The sequence below is a fragment of the Phascolarctos cinereus genome, unplaced genomic scaffold, assembly GCF_003287225.1.
Source record: "Phascolarctos cinereus isolate Bilbo 61053 unplaced genomic scaffold, phaCin_HiC Scaffold_726;HRSCAF=1367, whole genome shotgun sequence".
NCBI lineage: Eukaryota > Metazoa > Chordata > Mammalia > Diprotodontia > Phascolarctidae > Phascolarctos > Phascolarctos cinereus.
Genome location: NW_027556098.1, coordinates 208,797,398 through 208,814,391, shown reverse-complemented (window position 1 = coordinate 208,814,391; position 16,994 = coordinate 208,797,398). Strand labels below are relative to the sequence as shown.

At 36.1% G+C, this 16,994-nt stretch overlaps 1 protein-coding gene across 1 annotated transcript in view; it reads right to left on the bottom strand.

Moving 5' to 3' along the window:
* CCDC141 (coiled-coil domain containing 141) overlaps positions 1-16,994 on the bottom strand; it is a 272,693-nt gene that overhangs the window by 139,128 nt on the left and 116,571 nt on the right. The window contains 1 exon segment of the mRNA XM_078146957.1: positions 16,405-16,599. Coding sequence (XP_078003083.1) covers positions 16,405-16,599 — 195 coding nt within the window.

Sequence of the window (16,994 nt, the reverse complement as noted above, 5' to 3'; positions counted from 1 at the left end):
CAAGGGTTATAAAGATAAATAAGATATTGTCTCTACTTTTAAGGAGCCTGTTTCCCCAATGTCACACAGCAGACAGAGTAACAGCCACTCGATTTCCTCAGTCCAAGTTTAAGCTTCCACCCATAACACCACTTGTGCCAGAAGCGGTACCATAAATGCTACAATGGACAATCCAGAGCCTGAAGGCTCAGCGAAAAAAATACTTTCCTCAAAACACATTTAATTTCCTTCAGCTAAAATCAGCCCACAAGGAGGATCCATAAGTGGGGAAAGTCTCAGAAACTTTTTTATAAAGCCATTGAACAGTTTTTATAGACTTTTTGCCCAAATGGCCCATGTATAGTTGGCCCTTTCTCCACCTAGAGAAAGCAAAGTTAACTTATATGGCCCAGAGACTGGTTCCATGAGTGTCCTGGCTCACATCAGCCCTGGTAGTGGTATAAGAGTGTATGTGGGGGATGTGGAATGGGAATTATCTCAAGCTGCCCTAAGTCTACAAAGTCCTGGAACACAACAACCACAGTATGTCAGAATGTCAGAATCAGACACAAGGAGACAAGTTTTGAAAGGATATAAAGTCTGGGTTCCTGTCCTACCTATTTCATTTCTTAAACACTTGTACCTTCTCTCTTATTTTCCTACCTGAACTGGTTGAAAATGCTGCTTCTTAAATCATCATAAATGTAAATAGTAACAACCACATCATCCCCTTTCTTTCTGGACTTCCTACTGAATTTCCTTTGCATTTTGCATCAGATCCAAAGTATAGTCTTCATATTTCATGTTTTTCACAAATTAGTTCAGTTACAAACTTCTAATGCTTTTTTATTTAGTCCAGTAGAGTATAAGTTCCTAAAGGGCAGTGACTTTTTCATTTCTATCCTGTATCCTTAGCACCTAGCACAGGTTCTGATATAAAATAGGAGCTTAATAAATGTGTGTTGTTTTTCAATCACATCATCTCACAATCCACTTGAATTCAATCCCATTTCTCTTCTTCTTACAAGACAATTGGCCTCTTCCTTCAAAACATTTCCTAAATCACTCTTACTTTTCATGAAAACATTAGCTGAAATGAACTGAGCAAAGATTGTTGAAGCATTCAAGCACAAGATAGAGAGATGTCCAAAGGAACAGAAAAATACCATTCTTTTCCACTAATCCTTGCCAAATATAGGACTGAGCCCTTACCATATTCATAAGGAACCTGATATGCTAGATTAAGTTGGGAAGGAATCTTTCTCATATACACACAAGGAATGGCTTAGGTTATTTACAGCAATAAGAGTATTGAATTCCATACTTAAATGCACATGGGGATTTTAGGTAGTCTTTTATATCCCTTGTGTCCAAAGGCCATGGTTTACAGATCATATCAAATCCTTTGACTAGATTGTAGATTGTAGGCACAAAGAGAGATATAAAAATTGCCCCCTCCCATGTCCCCACCCTGAATTGGATTCTAGAACTTCCTGACTATTCCAGGTATTTTTTTTTATTATTATTCTGATGCATTAGCCTAAGATGCAGAAGGAACAAAATCAGTTTAGAAGGCAGAGGAGGGGTTTGGCTCTCCTTCTGTATGAAACTAATAAAGTCTTTTCTTCTTTTCCTTGTTAAGTATTAGATCTAGGACAGGCTGTACTAAATTATAGCTACAGATGGTATCTATACATGAGCACATTTATTTCTTTAGAGAACTTCAAAGGGATTCATTATTTAAGTAAGAAATGGAGTCCAGCATAGCTATGGTATCATATTGCATCTCTGAGAGTAGAATCTGATGTGTTTAGCAACTGGGTTTGATTCTTGATGAGGAGAATTAGCATGTGTACTACATACACACACACACACACACACACACACACGTGAACATGTACATCTCTAGAATTCTGGAAACTCCCTTTTAGGATCTTAGAAGTGAGGATAGCTCTTACCCTTTGGCAGTCTGTGAAGCCAATGGAACCCTTTGTGAAATAATTAAAATGTAGAAAATAAATTACACAGAATTCTAAAGGTAAGTAATTGTAATGAAAGAAAGCTATCAAAATATTTTTTAAAAAGAGTTTATGGACTCCTGGTTAAGAACTCCTGAGTTAGGGGGATCCTTCTGTCAAGATCTTTATGACCACCAAGGGCTCACGGGGCTTTTGCACTGGTCGCATTCATTGCCAGCTCCGCCTCTAGCCAGAGGCCTGACCTCTGCAGAAGACTCAGGTTTCTTCTGGGCTCTACTTTCATGACAAACAACGGAAAGCCTGAGCTCACTCTCTCAAACAGCCATCTGAGAAAATCTATCCCTGACAGCTCCACGTCTGAGTGGTTGGCTGCTTCCTTGCACTTGCCTGCTCACAGATTCCAAAGACCCATGAAACCCAAGGAGGTAGCTTACACAGGAAACCTATCTAATTCTCTGATTAAGGATGTAGAGTTTTAAGCATTTGCTACTTCCTGCTTCCTGGTGCCCAGGTAGCAGCCTGATCCCCTTCTCCACTGGCTGCTGCAGCTGCCGCAGCTCCAGGATGACAGAGTGTACCCTCCTTGTTAAGAGGGAAATTAGCAGGTGTTAAAGATCACAGCACCCGACTGAACTGTTCTATTTGTCAAGCCCTAAGGTTTGGAATGAATGTCCAGCTGCCTGAAATCTTAAAAACAGAATATTTTTCAGTGCCAGCTACATTCAAGACCCTCAATTAGACAGATACTCGAAATAAATAAAGATGTATACTGTTTTGAAAGTACTGTGGGCACTTTTTAAAATTCGGCAGCTGGGTAACGCCATAGAGCACAGAGTGCTGGGCCCGGAGCGAGGAAGACCTAAATTCAAATTTGTGACTTCAGACACTTACTAGTTGTGTGACCCTGGGCAAGTCATTTCACCTCTGTTTGCCTCAGTTTCTTCATTTGTAAAATAAGATAATAATAGCACCTACTTCACAGGGTTGTTGTGAGCAACAAATCATTGTCAAATGAGATATTTGTAAAACACTTAGCACAGTGCCTGCACACAGTAGGCACTATATAAATGTGAGCTATAGAATAATAAAAAGTTTTAGGATAAATACAATAATTTTATAACAAAATATAATGTATGGCAATTATACATAACATACCTTCATAATAATATAATGGTATAATATAATACTATTATTCATAATAATATATTAATACATTTATAATAAATATAAACTATAAAATTATAATTAAATAATATTATATATTATTTGTGCTGTTATTAACAATATAGTATATAATAATATATTGTTAATATATTTATTATAATATATTTATAGATATTTATCATATATGCATTACATGTCATATGTTTATGTTTATTATTTGTCTTTATTATATTTTAGATCATATATTTAATATATGATAATATTTAATGTATATTTCATATATTTACATTTAATAATATAAATTTTTAGTTCCGAATTCTCTCCCTCCACCCAATGAGGTGGTAAATACAAAATCCATTACAAACATGCTGTCATGCAAAACAAAATTCCACATGAGCCACAAAGGAGGCACTTCTAACATAATAATAATACTGCAGAATTGTCTTTTCACAGGGATCTCTATCGCCTCTATTCATGAATGATATGGATGTTCTACAAGGAGACAATGTCTTGTTTCTTTGAAGATTATAGCAATAGTTTATATAGAAGTATTATTCTGATACCTGGTTATGTGCTGAAGATGTTTGAGGGTTCCCAAAGTTTATGCCCCCAAAGTACATGTTCTAATGAATGGGAAAAAGCTTCAAGTACAGATCCAGCATATCTTGGCCATGTCTAGGTGTGCCATCTCTTTGTAGGACTTCATCTCCACTCCCCCCCCACTGGAAAATTGGCCTCCTCCCTAAAATCTCCTCTTGGCTTTGATAGCCCAGCCTTGGTTTTATTTTGCTTTGATCTGAGTCACTGCAGAACTCTCCAGGAATCTCTAATCTGCCACTGCTGACAAACCTCACTGCTCCCTTCTACCTCCCCTATACATGTTGTCTCCCCACCCCCCATGAGAACATAAACTCCTTGAGGGGAGGGATTGTCATTATGCATTTATTGATATCGCACAGTGTCTGGCACAGAGTAGGAGCTTAATAAAGGATCTATCAATTTGTCTGACCAGTCTTAGTACAGAGATGTTCTACAAGGCAATAAACTGGGAGTTCTGGTTAACCCATTCAAGGGATTAAAAAAATAGAAAATGTCTCTCAGTACTTCATGGTAGTAGTGTGGAGAAAAAGGAGGTCAAAGTCACTAGAATTCAAACAGTTCTTAGTCCATATACCGACATTAATTTAATTGCTAATGATCTTCTACAGAGGCAGCTAGGTGGTGGAGTAGATAGAGCACTGGCCCTGGAGTCAGAAGGACCTGAGTTAAAATCCGGCCTCAGACACTTCCTAGCTGTGTGAACCTGGGCAAGTCAGTTCACCCTGTTTGCCTCAGCTTTCCTCAAATGAGCTGGAAAAGGAAATGGCAAACTGCTCCAGTATCTTTGCCAAGAAAATCCCAAAAGGGTTGCAAAGAGTTGGGCATGACTGAAAACAACTAAGCAAGAAAACAGTAACAAAGATATTTGACCACCAAGTAAGAAATAGTGATCTTATATATATGATTTTTGTCCAATGACCAATGAGGTTGATATAACATGTTCATATTAACATTTTCCTGTAAGTCAGTCCAGAGAATTTAAATAGTTACTTTTCAATAGAAGGGCAACTCACAGACTTTCCTGGAAAAAAAATTAGAGAAATTGTTTGAATGGCTTTATTATGCCATATCATCCAAAGGCAACAAGGAATGTCATTTCATGGGATACTTGGTCATATTCCTTGCACAATTTGTGTTAAACATATACAAACAAGCCACCATGAAGGTACACGTAGCAAATGCAACAACATTAATTGCAGAAGATGAAGAAATAGAAAAATTGTACAATTTACAGGATCCTCCAAACTAAGTCAAGTCAAAATATACCTTGATCTTTAGTGATATAAATATAAAGGTGAGACAGACAGATAGTTACTGAAAACATTCAAAATCAAAGGATGCAAGAAGATAAATACTTAGACTTTTAAGTAGAATTCTCGTATATATTTTCTTCAAGAAGAGAATTTGAAGGTATTAAATGGGTCAGACACTAAATGACACCTTAAAAATAAAAAAGAAGTAGTCTATATTTGAACCAAAAGGAAATCACCAATCATATGCACGAGTAGTCATTTTGGAATAATCTTCTGCGTGCCTTTAGATCAATGGAGAAACCAAGTTAGAAGGAAAAATCATTTAATCTTTATATCAAATGGAGAAATAAAAGAGTCAAGACAGATTATAAACTCATTTTAAAAAAATGCAGAATGACCACTTGGTCATTGAGTCTAGAGGACTGATGATGAAACCTGAGACTCGCCTCCTGACAGAGAGGTGAGGGACACAAGGAGCAGAATGAGACATTTTTTTAAACATAGCCAATTTATGGTAATTTATTTTGTTTGGCTATGCATTTTTAACTAAAGTTTTGTTTTTGCAGTAGAGGTAGAGAAAATAGATTTTTGGTCATTAAAAAATAAAGTAAAAATTAAAAATGCAGAGGAGGGTTAGATAATTCAATAGGTATTATGGCAAAAGATTCTGATACAAATTAATCTGACATTTAATACCTTGTGACCTGTGGCAAAGTCACTTAACCTTTCAGGAATTCATTTTTTTTTTCATCTGCAAAATGAAGGGTTGGATTAGACAATTCTAGAGCTAGAAGGAACCTTAGAAGCTATGATCCTGTGAACAATATGCCTCATAAAATAGTGAAAATCAATTTGGTAAAAAAAAAATGAACCTTTAGAAAACTTAGTGTGAGATCCACCTAGGCAAGATCACTCCTAAAGCATTTATAGATGAAACCAGAAGGAAGAATATGGACATACATAAAAGGAAAGAGATCTGGCAATGTTTCTATGGCAATCTATTGTTATCGACAACAATCATAAAACAAAGCCAAGGGAAACAGCAAGGATTTGGAGCCAGAAGTTATAGGTTTGAATCTCCACTCTGCTACCTACTATCTGGGTGACATCTAACCTTTGTGGGCTTCAGTTTCCTTATGTGTAAAATGAAGAGTTTGGCTTAGATATCCTAGGAGGTCCCTTCTACCTCTAAATCTATGTTACTGTAACTAATATATCCAGGTGAGGAATTGGTAATAGCACTGAGAATGAAGTGCAGCCGATATGCATGCAAGAAATCCAAGCAGTGCCTAACCTTGTAAATTTTAAATGCCCTCAGGAATAGAGTCTCAAGATATCCCAGAGGGAGAAACTCCAAAATAGCGCAGAGAAAAACCATGGATAGCATTTTTAACCAAAAAATGTCCATGACTATCAATTCATATATATGCTTCCTAATTTCATTAAAGTACGAGAATTATCAAAGTACACATTGAAGATATCCTTGATAAAAACATGAGAAAGGAACAGGAAAGCTTTTGCCAATAATTTTCCGTAGCAGACCATATCTTTACAGTAATGCAGTTGACTGGAAATCTTATCCCAACGTGTTTATTGTCTTTAAAAAGGATTTGACTTGGTAGACCAAAACATAGTTTTCATAACATTCCTCAGACAGTGTCTCCCATACATACATTAAAATTACACAAGAGTCTATGAAGGGCTGTGTGACCCTGGGCAAGTCACTTAACCCTGACTGCCTCACCAAAAAGCAAGAAAAAAAAAGAGTCTATGAGAGATATGAATACAAAGATCATTTTATTCAAATGGGGAGATACATGCTTTCTAAACGAAAGGGTTGAGAAAGTAACTACCCATTGAATACAGTATAAATACAGAGCAGCAGCATAATTAAATTGTAGTTGGATAAATTAGACCAGCTAAGAAGGATGAACACATCTATAGTTTCCCATTCCTAGGGTTGCCCCCTGGAAGAGGGGTTAGACTTTTTCTGCTTGGCCTCTCAGGACAGAACTAAGAAAAATGCATTGAAGTTGCAGGGGCAAATTTTGGTTCCACATAAGGAAAGCTTTCCTTACATAATTAGAACTGTTCATAGGTCCAAAGAAGTAGTGATATTCCCCATCACTAGAAATCTTCAAATGCTAGCTAGATAACCATTATATTGTAGAGGGAATTGGACTGGAGACAGATTGAACTAGATGGCCTCTGAGTTTTTTTCCATTCTGAAAGTCTGTAATAATAATTTGTTAGAATAAATAAGACTGCACCCCTTGATTATAATTAGTATGTTAAAGCATTGGCTGAACTTTTGGTCCTTATGAGAAATGCAATATACAAGTCCTTTTATGTATAATTTGTAATTTTGCATTAGAAAGCTAACTATGTTTAAACTATATTAGTTGTAGTTCAAAGGATTCTGGCCCCTTAAAGGAAGATTGGAGGGGTGAGTTATTTCACTCTAAGAATGTGCAATGGTTAGTGGAAAACAGCTGAGATGGAATATCATCCTGCGTCTCCATTGTAAAAAAGCAAAGGGAACAAGAACACAGGTTGTCTTTGATGCAGAGGAGAGTTAGGGCAGCCAGGGGGTGCAGTGGATAGAGCACTGGGCTTGAAATCAGGAAGACTCCTCTTTCTGAGTTCAAATCTAGCCTCAGATACTAACTTGCTGTGTTACCCTGGGTAAGTCACTTACCCTTGTTTGCCTCAGTTTCCTCATCTGTAAAATGAGCTGGAGAAAGAAATTGCAAACTGCTCCTGTATCTTTGCCAAGAAAATCCAAACAGGGTCACAAAAAGTTGGAAACAACTGAACAAAATAGAGTATTTCAGAAAGGTCATGAATGAAAGACTCTTCTAGAAGGGTGATTTGCTCCAGAAAGAAATGACAGAGATGTGTAAAAATTAGGAGTTTTGAAAATCCAGAAAGAGCCAAATGCAATGAAGCTAAAATAATAATAATATTATTGTTACGTAGTGCTCAAGGTTTGTAAAACACAGGACATGCATTATATCATTTGATTCTCTCAACAACCCTGAGAGATAAGCGGTACAGACGTCATTATCTCTTTTTACAGATGCAGAAACTAAGCCTCAGAGAGGTTAAGCGATTAGTCCCTTATCAGAGACAGGATTTGAATTCAGGTCCTTTTGACTCTAAAATCAGCACTCTTTACAACACTACAGTCTCTCTTACTATAGTACTAGGCCTTCAGGATCCAGTTTATCTTACTAAGCAGAAATTAATATCATTAAATATTTAAACACTGGAATTTTGTCTGTTTTAAAACGGAGATTGAATGGGCCAAAGCAAAATTATCTCAGTCAAGTTAGAAGGAGATGTAATATTTAAACAATTTTCTTTTTTTTCCTATTTAATAGTGTTACCAATTAATATTAAATAAAAGAAAGAAAACACAAATAGTTTGTTGAATACACATATCTCCTTTGTGCAACTATTGGCATATTTTTTCTCAGTTCCTAAATTTTTCAGGCCTCTTTTTATCCAGATCTAAACTAATGTCTGCCGGCACTAGAAGGGAGGTGCATCAATTGATAGAAAAATGTTATAATTTTACTGTGAAATAAAAAATTTCATCATATTTCTATTTTCTTTTCTTTATGGATTAAAAAAATTTATGGTGTCAATTGATGCAGTTTGGTCCTTTTAGGTATTCTTAAATTCTGGTCCTTCTAGTGCTAGATTCCCCAAACCAGAAGTACCACAAATCACATGGTGAAATCAATGAAAGGTAAAATTGAAGCATTTTCTGAAAGCTTTAAAAGTTTAGGAATGTGCTCTCATTTCATCATTGTACACCACCCGGTACTTACTGAATATTCCTTTCTCTTTACGTGGTTCTTCCTCTCCTACCTTTCACTATGGGCAGCCCTGAGGGTTGAGCCATCTTCTGACCCTTCTTCTTCTCTTCATATTTTCTCTCCCTCAATAAATTCTTCTCCTAATGGTTTGAGGAATACTTCTGCCTAATAACTCCAAAATATTCCCTCCAGCCCTTTTCTTTCAATTAATCTCTCTTCATGTATTTGTAGGTATCTTTTGGACATGTTGCATATTTATTTATTTTATACTTCACCTCCTCAATTCAGCACAAACATATGGCCCATATTTAAAACTAGACAGATACACTGTAAGTTAGCAGATGGATTACATTCAGATGTAGTGGGCAAAAGATTGATAGGGAACTTAAAAAGCAATGACATTAATTATAAAACCCTCTAATTTAGTAAAAGAATAATAATTTTAATGTTCTTGAAGTAGCATGAGATGGTAGAAAGCATGCAGATTTGGATTCAGAAGATATAGTTTTGAATCCCATCTCTGTGACTGCATGACCTTAAGCAAGTTATTTTACCCCTCTGGGCTTCTGAGTCCTCAACTGGAAAGCGAAAGAATTGGACTAGTTGACTTCTAAAGTCATTCACAGTTTTAAATTTCTGGCTATGACTGTCCTTGCTTTTCAACCAAACACAATTTTTGAAATAAAGTTAGTTTTTTAAACTCTGAAACAAAATTTCTTTCTCTGCATTGGAACAAGTATCTGCTGATGGACTGAGCATGTTATAAATGAATCGTTTCAGGATTGAAGGCCTGATAAATGTATTGCATACATTATCTCCCAAGTTCCCACTCCAATGCTGTCAAGGCCCCAAGTTCACCACCATGCCATGACAAGGCACTGTAGCAGGATGACAGGTATGCCAGTTGTATGGATCCTCTGTTAGATTATCAGGTGGAAAAGCTTTAACTATGTCCTTAATGACTGTCATTTGAGGAAAAGTATAAGTTTCAGAAAGCTTCATTGACAAAGGGATGGCTTTTAAAATAATAATAAGAATAGTTGACATTTATATAATGATTTACATAAATTATCTCACTTAAGCCTCACAACAACCCAGGTACTTGATATACTATGATTCTCACTTAACAAATGAGGAAACTGAGGCACACAGAGGCTAAATGTCAGTTTTTGTTGTTCAGCCCTTTCAGTCATGTCCAACTCTTTGTGACCCCACTTGAGGTTTTCTTTGCAAAGATACCGGAGCAGTTTACCATTTTCTTCTGTAGTTCATTTTACAGATGAGCAAACTGAGGCAAACAGGGTTAAATGACTTGCCTAGGGTCATACAGATAGTGTCTGAAGCCAGATTTGAACTCTGGTCTCCCCAACTTCAGGCCCCACATGGTATTCACTGTGCCACCCAGCTGTCCCAAAATCTCAGTAGTAGTGTCAAAGAAAGTATTTTACTGATAATAAGAGAAATGATTCAAATCTAAGTCTCTATTGACTCTAGGATGACAGATCTTTCCACTATACTACCATGCTTTAACCATAGTAACTCAAGAAGATGGCAATTTAGACTCGTAGACAAGAAGGTTATTTTGGTAGCTGTGGGATGGATAGACTGGAGAGAGTAGAGACTGGAGACAGGGAATTAAGCAAGGAGGGTATTATGGTCTAGGTGAAAAGCAATGAGAAGCTAAACTAAAGTAGTAACATAGCATTGTGATTGCAGAGCCTTGGAAAGATGTAAAAGATATTGAGGATGTAGAAACAACAGATCTTGAAAACTGATGGAATGTAGGACTTGGGGGAGTGGGATAAGTCACAGATGAGGCTGAGATTTTAAGTCTGAGTCACTGGGAAGATGGTGGTATCATGGGATAGATAAAAGAAAAGTGATGAAGAGAAAATGTTAAGTTTATTTGGGATATGATAGGTTTGAGGTGTTAGAGAGAGTGTCCAGGAAGAAATAGTAAGCAATTGGGAAATACAGTACATGAACTCAAGAAGAGACTAGGTCTGGATATAAAGACTCTGAATGATCAATGCAAAAGCAGTACTAAAACCACAAGAATGGCTTCTTTTCTTTCCCTTCGCTCTCTCCCTAAACCATTTTATGGGTGTAAGACCACTACAGGAAAAGATATGGAGAGAAAAGAAAGGGATAGAGGTTTGTGGAATAGCCATGCCTAATGTCAAGAAAGAGGATGAAGATCCATCAAGGGAGACCAAGGGATACTCATAAAAAAAGTGTCACAAGGAAGCTAAGGGACAAGAAAAGAATCTAGAAGGAGGAGGTGGTCAGCAGTATCAAGTGTATCATTGAGGATCTAGAACTGAGAAGAGGCTGTTCAGTCTGGTGCTTAAAAGGTCATTGGCGACATTAGCAAGAGCAGCACCAAGATTTGGGGAGTGAGTCTCTCATGATAGGGAACAGGTAGTAAAGTATAGAATATTCTTTCTCAAAGTTTATATGTGAAGAGGAAAAATATAGGATGATTGCCTTGAGAGCATAGAAAGGATAAGGGAAGTCTGCTGCATGTAAAGAGTCAAGGAGACTTCAGAATGTTTGTAGACGGTGGGGAAGGAGTAGAGAGGAAGTGAGTGATGATGAACAAGAGAATAACAGATGGAGGAAAGTCCCAGAGGAAAAAGAAGGGAATAGAATCAAGGTCACAAGTAGCCATGACAAAGAAAAAAGGGGTGCTTCATCTTCAGAGACTTCAGCAAAGGATGAAAATATAGGGTAGGGCATAGAGAATTTTCAAGGGTGTATGTGTGTGTGTGTGTGTGTGTGTGTGTGTGTATGTGTGTGTGTGTGTGTGTGTGTGTGTAGTTAATGAGAAATGGAAGAGTTTTATGCATTTAAGAGGACATAATAAAACCTCTCTTCTGTGCAAATGTCTTCCCTGCCCCTTCTAATACCAACCTATATACTGTATGCAGACAGAGACCATGGTTTTTGGTTTTGTTTTGTTTTTTTGGTATCCTTCATAGTGCTATGCTCCTAAGAGGCATTCAGCATCTGTGGAATTTGTTAAATGATTAATTTTTGTTTGGAACTGTGACATTTCCATAGATAGTATTACTTCATGTCCAAATAAATATCTTTAAAAGATAATATTACCATTTCAAAAGAGTCATTTAATGTTCAACAATGAAATCAGAAACAGTGGGAGCTGGAAAAATTGCTACTTTCTGGCTTCTAGCTGCTCTGGCTTTGTGACTGACCTTGGCTCTCCAGCTGACAGCCAAGAACCTAGGTAGGTCCCTAAGGTAAGTAGAGCCTTGTTCTCTGGAACTTGTTTTCCTTAAGGAAGACATGTGCCTAGTAACTGAAGGGATAGGTCTTGAATCATGGACTGAAGCAAGAATATTTTGTTGTGTCAGGTAAGTTCGGGCTTGTCATATAAACCATGGTTCCCTCTGTTCTTAAAATCCGTCTCTCTGCTTGACTGTTAGATTGTGAGCTCCTTGAGGGCAGGGATTTCTTTTGCCTTTCTTTGCATCCCCAATGGTTAGCACATTGTTTGGCAGATAGTAGGAGCTTAATATATGCTTGTTAATTTATTTTAGTGACACATTCTCTGTATAATAACTAATATATCTCAAGTAATTGATCAATAAATATTGATCTGAGTGAACATTTTTTGAAATAAATAATGCCAAGTTAAAATCATTAGTAACAAAAATTGTGTATGCCAAAATAATTTAATGATAGATGTTGTATTTTCATTGCAAATTTGCATTCCCATAACTCTTGCACAAACACTGGTGGTTAGAATGATGATTCTATAAAACTACTGTTATAATGCTTGTTTGGTTTTTTTAGCTTATATCTCCAATATTGGCAATTGATTAATTTTTACTTTCCTTGTGTGGAAAGGAGTTGATAAGCTTCCACATAAGTTGCTAATAGATTCACAAAAAATATTTCAATAATTATCCATGAAAAAAAGGAAGCACTACAGTTTATGAATGGCTTTCATCACATATGGTTATAACAAATCTTAAACTACTCATTTTATGTGATCAGCTTCCAGGAAAGTGAAAGAATTCATAATACAATTAGTTTTGTAGAAAAGTTAATTTTTAGATTTGTAGACATAAAATGATGTGGGGTCACAGAACATTTCCATATGTTTGATGACATGAGCTAATATATAAAATGAAAAGATATTGTTTTGATTTTTTAACTGAAAAATACATCATTTTCATTTGTTGATACAATTGTTAGTCCTGCAACTAAGATTTCTGTTCATTTTTTTTTTAGGCAATTGGGGTTAAGTGACTTGCCCAAGGCCACATAGCTAGTAAGTGCCAAGTGTTTGGTCTGAGGCTAGATTTGAACTCAGGTCCTCCTGACTTCAGGGCCAATGCTCTATCCACTGCACCACCTAGCTGCTCCCATGCAACTAATATTTCTGGAGGGAGAAAATAGAGTTGTCATTTCTTTTCTTTTCTGTTCTGCATCAACATGAAGAATTATGATTTCATTTAATTAGGTTATTTTCTCTTCATTTTATCCAGTTTCCAAAGATAGTTCTCCCTCTCATTTATACCTATTTCAATAAATAGACAATTGTATACAGACTTCTGCTTTGTTCCAGTGTTCTTCTGACATCAGAGATAAGCCTAAATTTAAAAGCTCAGTTGTCCTAGATAATTTCTTGTCAAAAAGTAAAAAGACCTCTTTATTTCTCCCTAAATTGTTGTATTTGTTGCTACTTCTTCAGCACCATTGGCTTTTATTTGGGAAAACTGAAATACTGCACTCTAGAGTAAAAAGTGGGTATCTGATAACTACTTGAATGACTGATTCTACATAAATTTATAGATTAGATGTAACCAATATAACAAATGCTCCATAACTAAAAAGAGACTTAGTCTTAAACAAATTGAACAGAATTAGCCTAGCTCCCTTGTTCATGCACCATGAAAACAATCTGCCATCTGCATATTTTTCAACTACCATAGTCATTGAAAAAATATATTTTAAATGCGAGAGTCAGTGCAACGGATAGTTAGCCAACCACAGAAGATCCATATTTTCAGTCACAAATCTGACAGAACTATAGCTAGAATTCTGAGCACTTTACCCTTACTATAGGCCCATCTTCTCAACTTTTCTCCTCTCATTCACTCTGAAATTATACTCCTTTGGGATCAGTTCTCAAATGAACCCAGCAGAACTAATCCACTGAAAAACTGCAAATGTTAATATGTCACATGTCATAATGGCTCCACCTGGTGCTCCATATGTAAACTACCATATTGTTCAACCAGGACCATTTGGAACATTTGCTTGTGTGCAAACATTAAGCTAACTGGATGATTAGCTTTGGCTTTAGAAATGAACAACTTCTGGTAATATTGAAAGGTAAAGAGATTTATGTTTGGACCCATAGGAAAAATAATGTTCAGCAAGGACAGATAAAATGATAATTATGTTATATTCAGTTCTGAAAAATTGAATAAGTTAACATTTTTATCCCTAAAGAACAGAAGTAAGGAATTCTAAATATTGCTCTGAATGATTTATCTAGTGATTTCAATTTATGAAAACATTTATGTGCCATAATTGGGTTTTTTTAAATAGTGGTAACCCTTATGTCTAAGTTGACAGATATATGTAGAAAAAAGGGAAAGGGAAAGAATGAAGGAGAAGGGATACAGAAAAAGAATGGATGTACAGCCATGGAGCATAGAGAAGGCTTAAGCACAGTCTTGTAAACACACACACACACACACACACACACACACACACACACACATACACACACACACACACACAGAGTAAATAATAAAGCTTACACTCAAAATTTCTATTGCCATGGCATAATCTACCATCTACAATCATACCAAATGGCTCCTCAAGGCTTGAGTGCCCATAAAGATCTTCCCATCATTTCTCCAGGGTATGAGAAGTATATATGTGGGGACCAACGACTACAACGAGAGGGTAGAGGGACTGATATACGGTCCACATGTCTTTTCAAAGGATTGCTAGGGGCTCAGATTTTAAACTTGCACGTTTAAATTTGCACAATTCACATGTAATCACCAGATGCATTTTCATCTTTAGTTACAATGGTGGTATTTACCATAAAATTACCATCTAGTTTTGGTTACTTCCTACTGTACCAACATGGTACATAGGTATCCATGTGATAGTAGTGGGTAGTGATCATATAATAACAAAGGTACAGTTGGAAGATACTTTAGGAGTTGGTCATTAGTCCAATTTCTTCATTTTACAGATTTGGAAAAGCCAACAACTTTAGGTTAAATGATCTGACCACAGTTTCAGAAGTAGCCCATAGCAAACCTAATATTCCAATTCTTCTGACTACATATTCAGTGGTATTTCCATCATATGTATTAAATATTTACATTAAAAATTTTATCTCCTACTGACCTTAAGGGTTTTGTTCATGTATGTATGTATGTATGACTTGTCATTTATAGTGACCTTTCCATAGATCTGATTTTGGAAATTGTGTCTTTGATGTTAGAAAGAGCAGAGAATTCATATCTGTATGTCACTCTGGTGCATTTGGGAATTCTGCCATATGGATAATTATAGCTTGAATAGTTAGTATGCTATTGTAGAAAAATGATAAGCAAAATTCTCTGACGGGAGTCAGGATCTTGACTAACACCAAAGGAAACTAATGTATAAGACAAATTTACTAATAGAGTTTGAAGGTATATGTTCACTCCTCAAATACTGAGAAAATTAAAAGAATTAAGTTCTTAAATATGAACAACAATTTGGCACACACAAGGTGAACACATTTATATTAGCATTCATTATTAGCCATCGGTAATAATTTGCCTTACATGAATTAACTGGAGGATCACTAAAGGAATGAAAAAGGAAATAAAGCCTAGCATCTTGCCACTTTCCATTGACATATGGAGAGCTTTAGATTTCAGTTCAAGAATTGGAAGTGGCCCATACTCAAGATTTCCCTCCTCTGGATTTCAAAAGACAGGTTCATGACACAAAGATAAAACTCATGTACCTATTTGCAGCTTCAAATAAGTTTTCCCCTAGAAGAGAGGCAGAATGGCCTTGTGTTTTATTCTTTATGCTTCCATAAGGCAGTAGAACTTTGTTCAACTTTGTTCAGTATTCCTTTTATTATGCAATTTTAAAAAAAAGGAGGGCTGGAAATAAAGAATCACTCATTGAAAATTGTAAAGGGAGTGTGTTGCTGTTGCTGTTGTTAGTTGGTTTTTGAAACCTGATTCCCTTTCTCTAGCCTAAATGTGATAGCATTGCTTTGTAATTACTAAAATATTCAAATAAAGGATCCTGGTTAGCTCCCAAACAGAAAAGGTTCTACAATGTAACTAACAAACACTGTGTGAGGCAATTTTTAAAAAGCAAAATTTTTTCATGTTAATGATTGAGATGTTCTTACTTTTTAAAAGCAACTTATAATCACAGTAGGAATACATAAAAGCCAACTTGCTGTTCTTAGGGGCCATGGAATCTCTCAGCTTGGATAATAGTGTTTAGATGTTCCATCCCCTTGATATAATCTAGTCTTCTAAATCATTCTTTTAAGCAACACATGATTACTTATAATTACTGATTTTGCCTTACACTAACCTTGTTAGCACTGTTAAAAAAATCATTCGCCTCTTGTAACAAGGTATTCCTTTTCTCCATGAGTTGGGCGAACTCTTCTTGAAGCTGGTTCAGCTTCTGGTTTGAAAGCTGGAGGTGTTCTTTCTCCACATAGTCTTCTGACAGCAGAATACTGAGGGCTTCGCTCTTCAATTTGTCAACAGCAGAATTCCATTCCTAAAAGAGACCATTCTCATTTAGCTGGTTCTACACAGTCTAGCCTTAATTGGCTTTAATAAGGTTAAAATTAAAACATATATATATATATATATATATATATATATATATATATATATATATATATAAGGTATTGACTGTACTTGTCAGTCAACTACTGTATCTGGTAAAATCCAAGGATTTTATAATATATTAAGTATTTGTCTGATGGCATATGCCATATGCCACATCTATCATCCCCCACTTTTCTACTCAAAGGAGGGAAGTATGGTATAGCATCAGTTCTCTGGCACCAAAATTTGTCTTTACAAATGGAGTGTAGCTGTCTCTATGTCTTGTTTCCTTTTACATTATTGTAGTATTAAGAAAGATGAAAGAAAAAAAGAGAAGGAAGG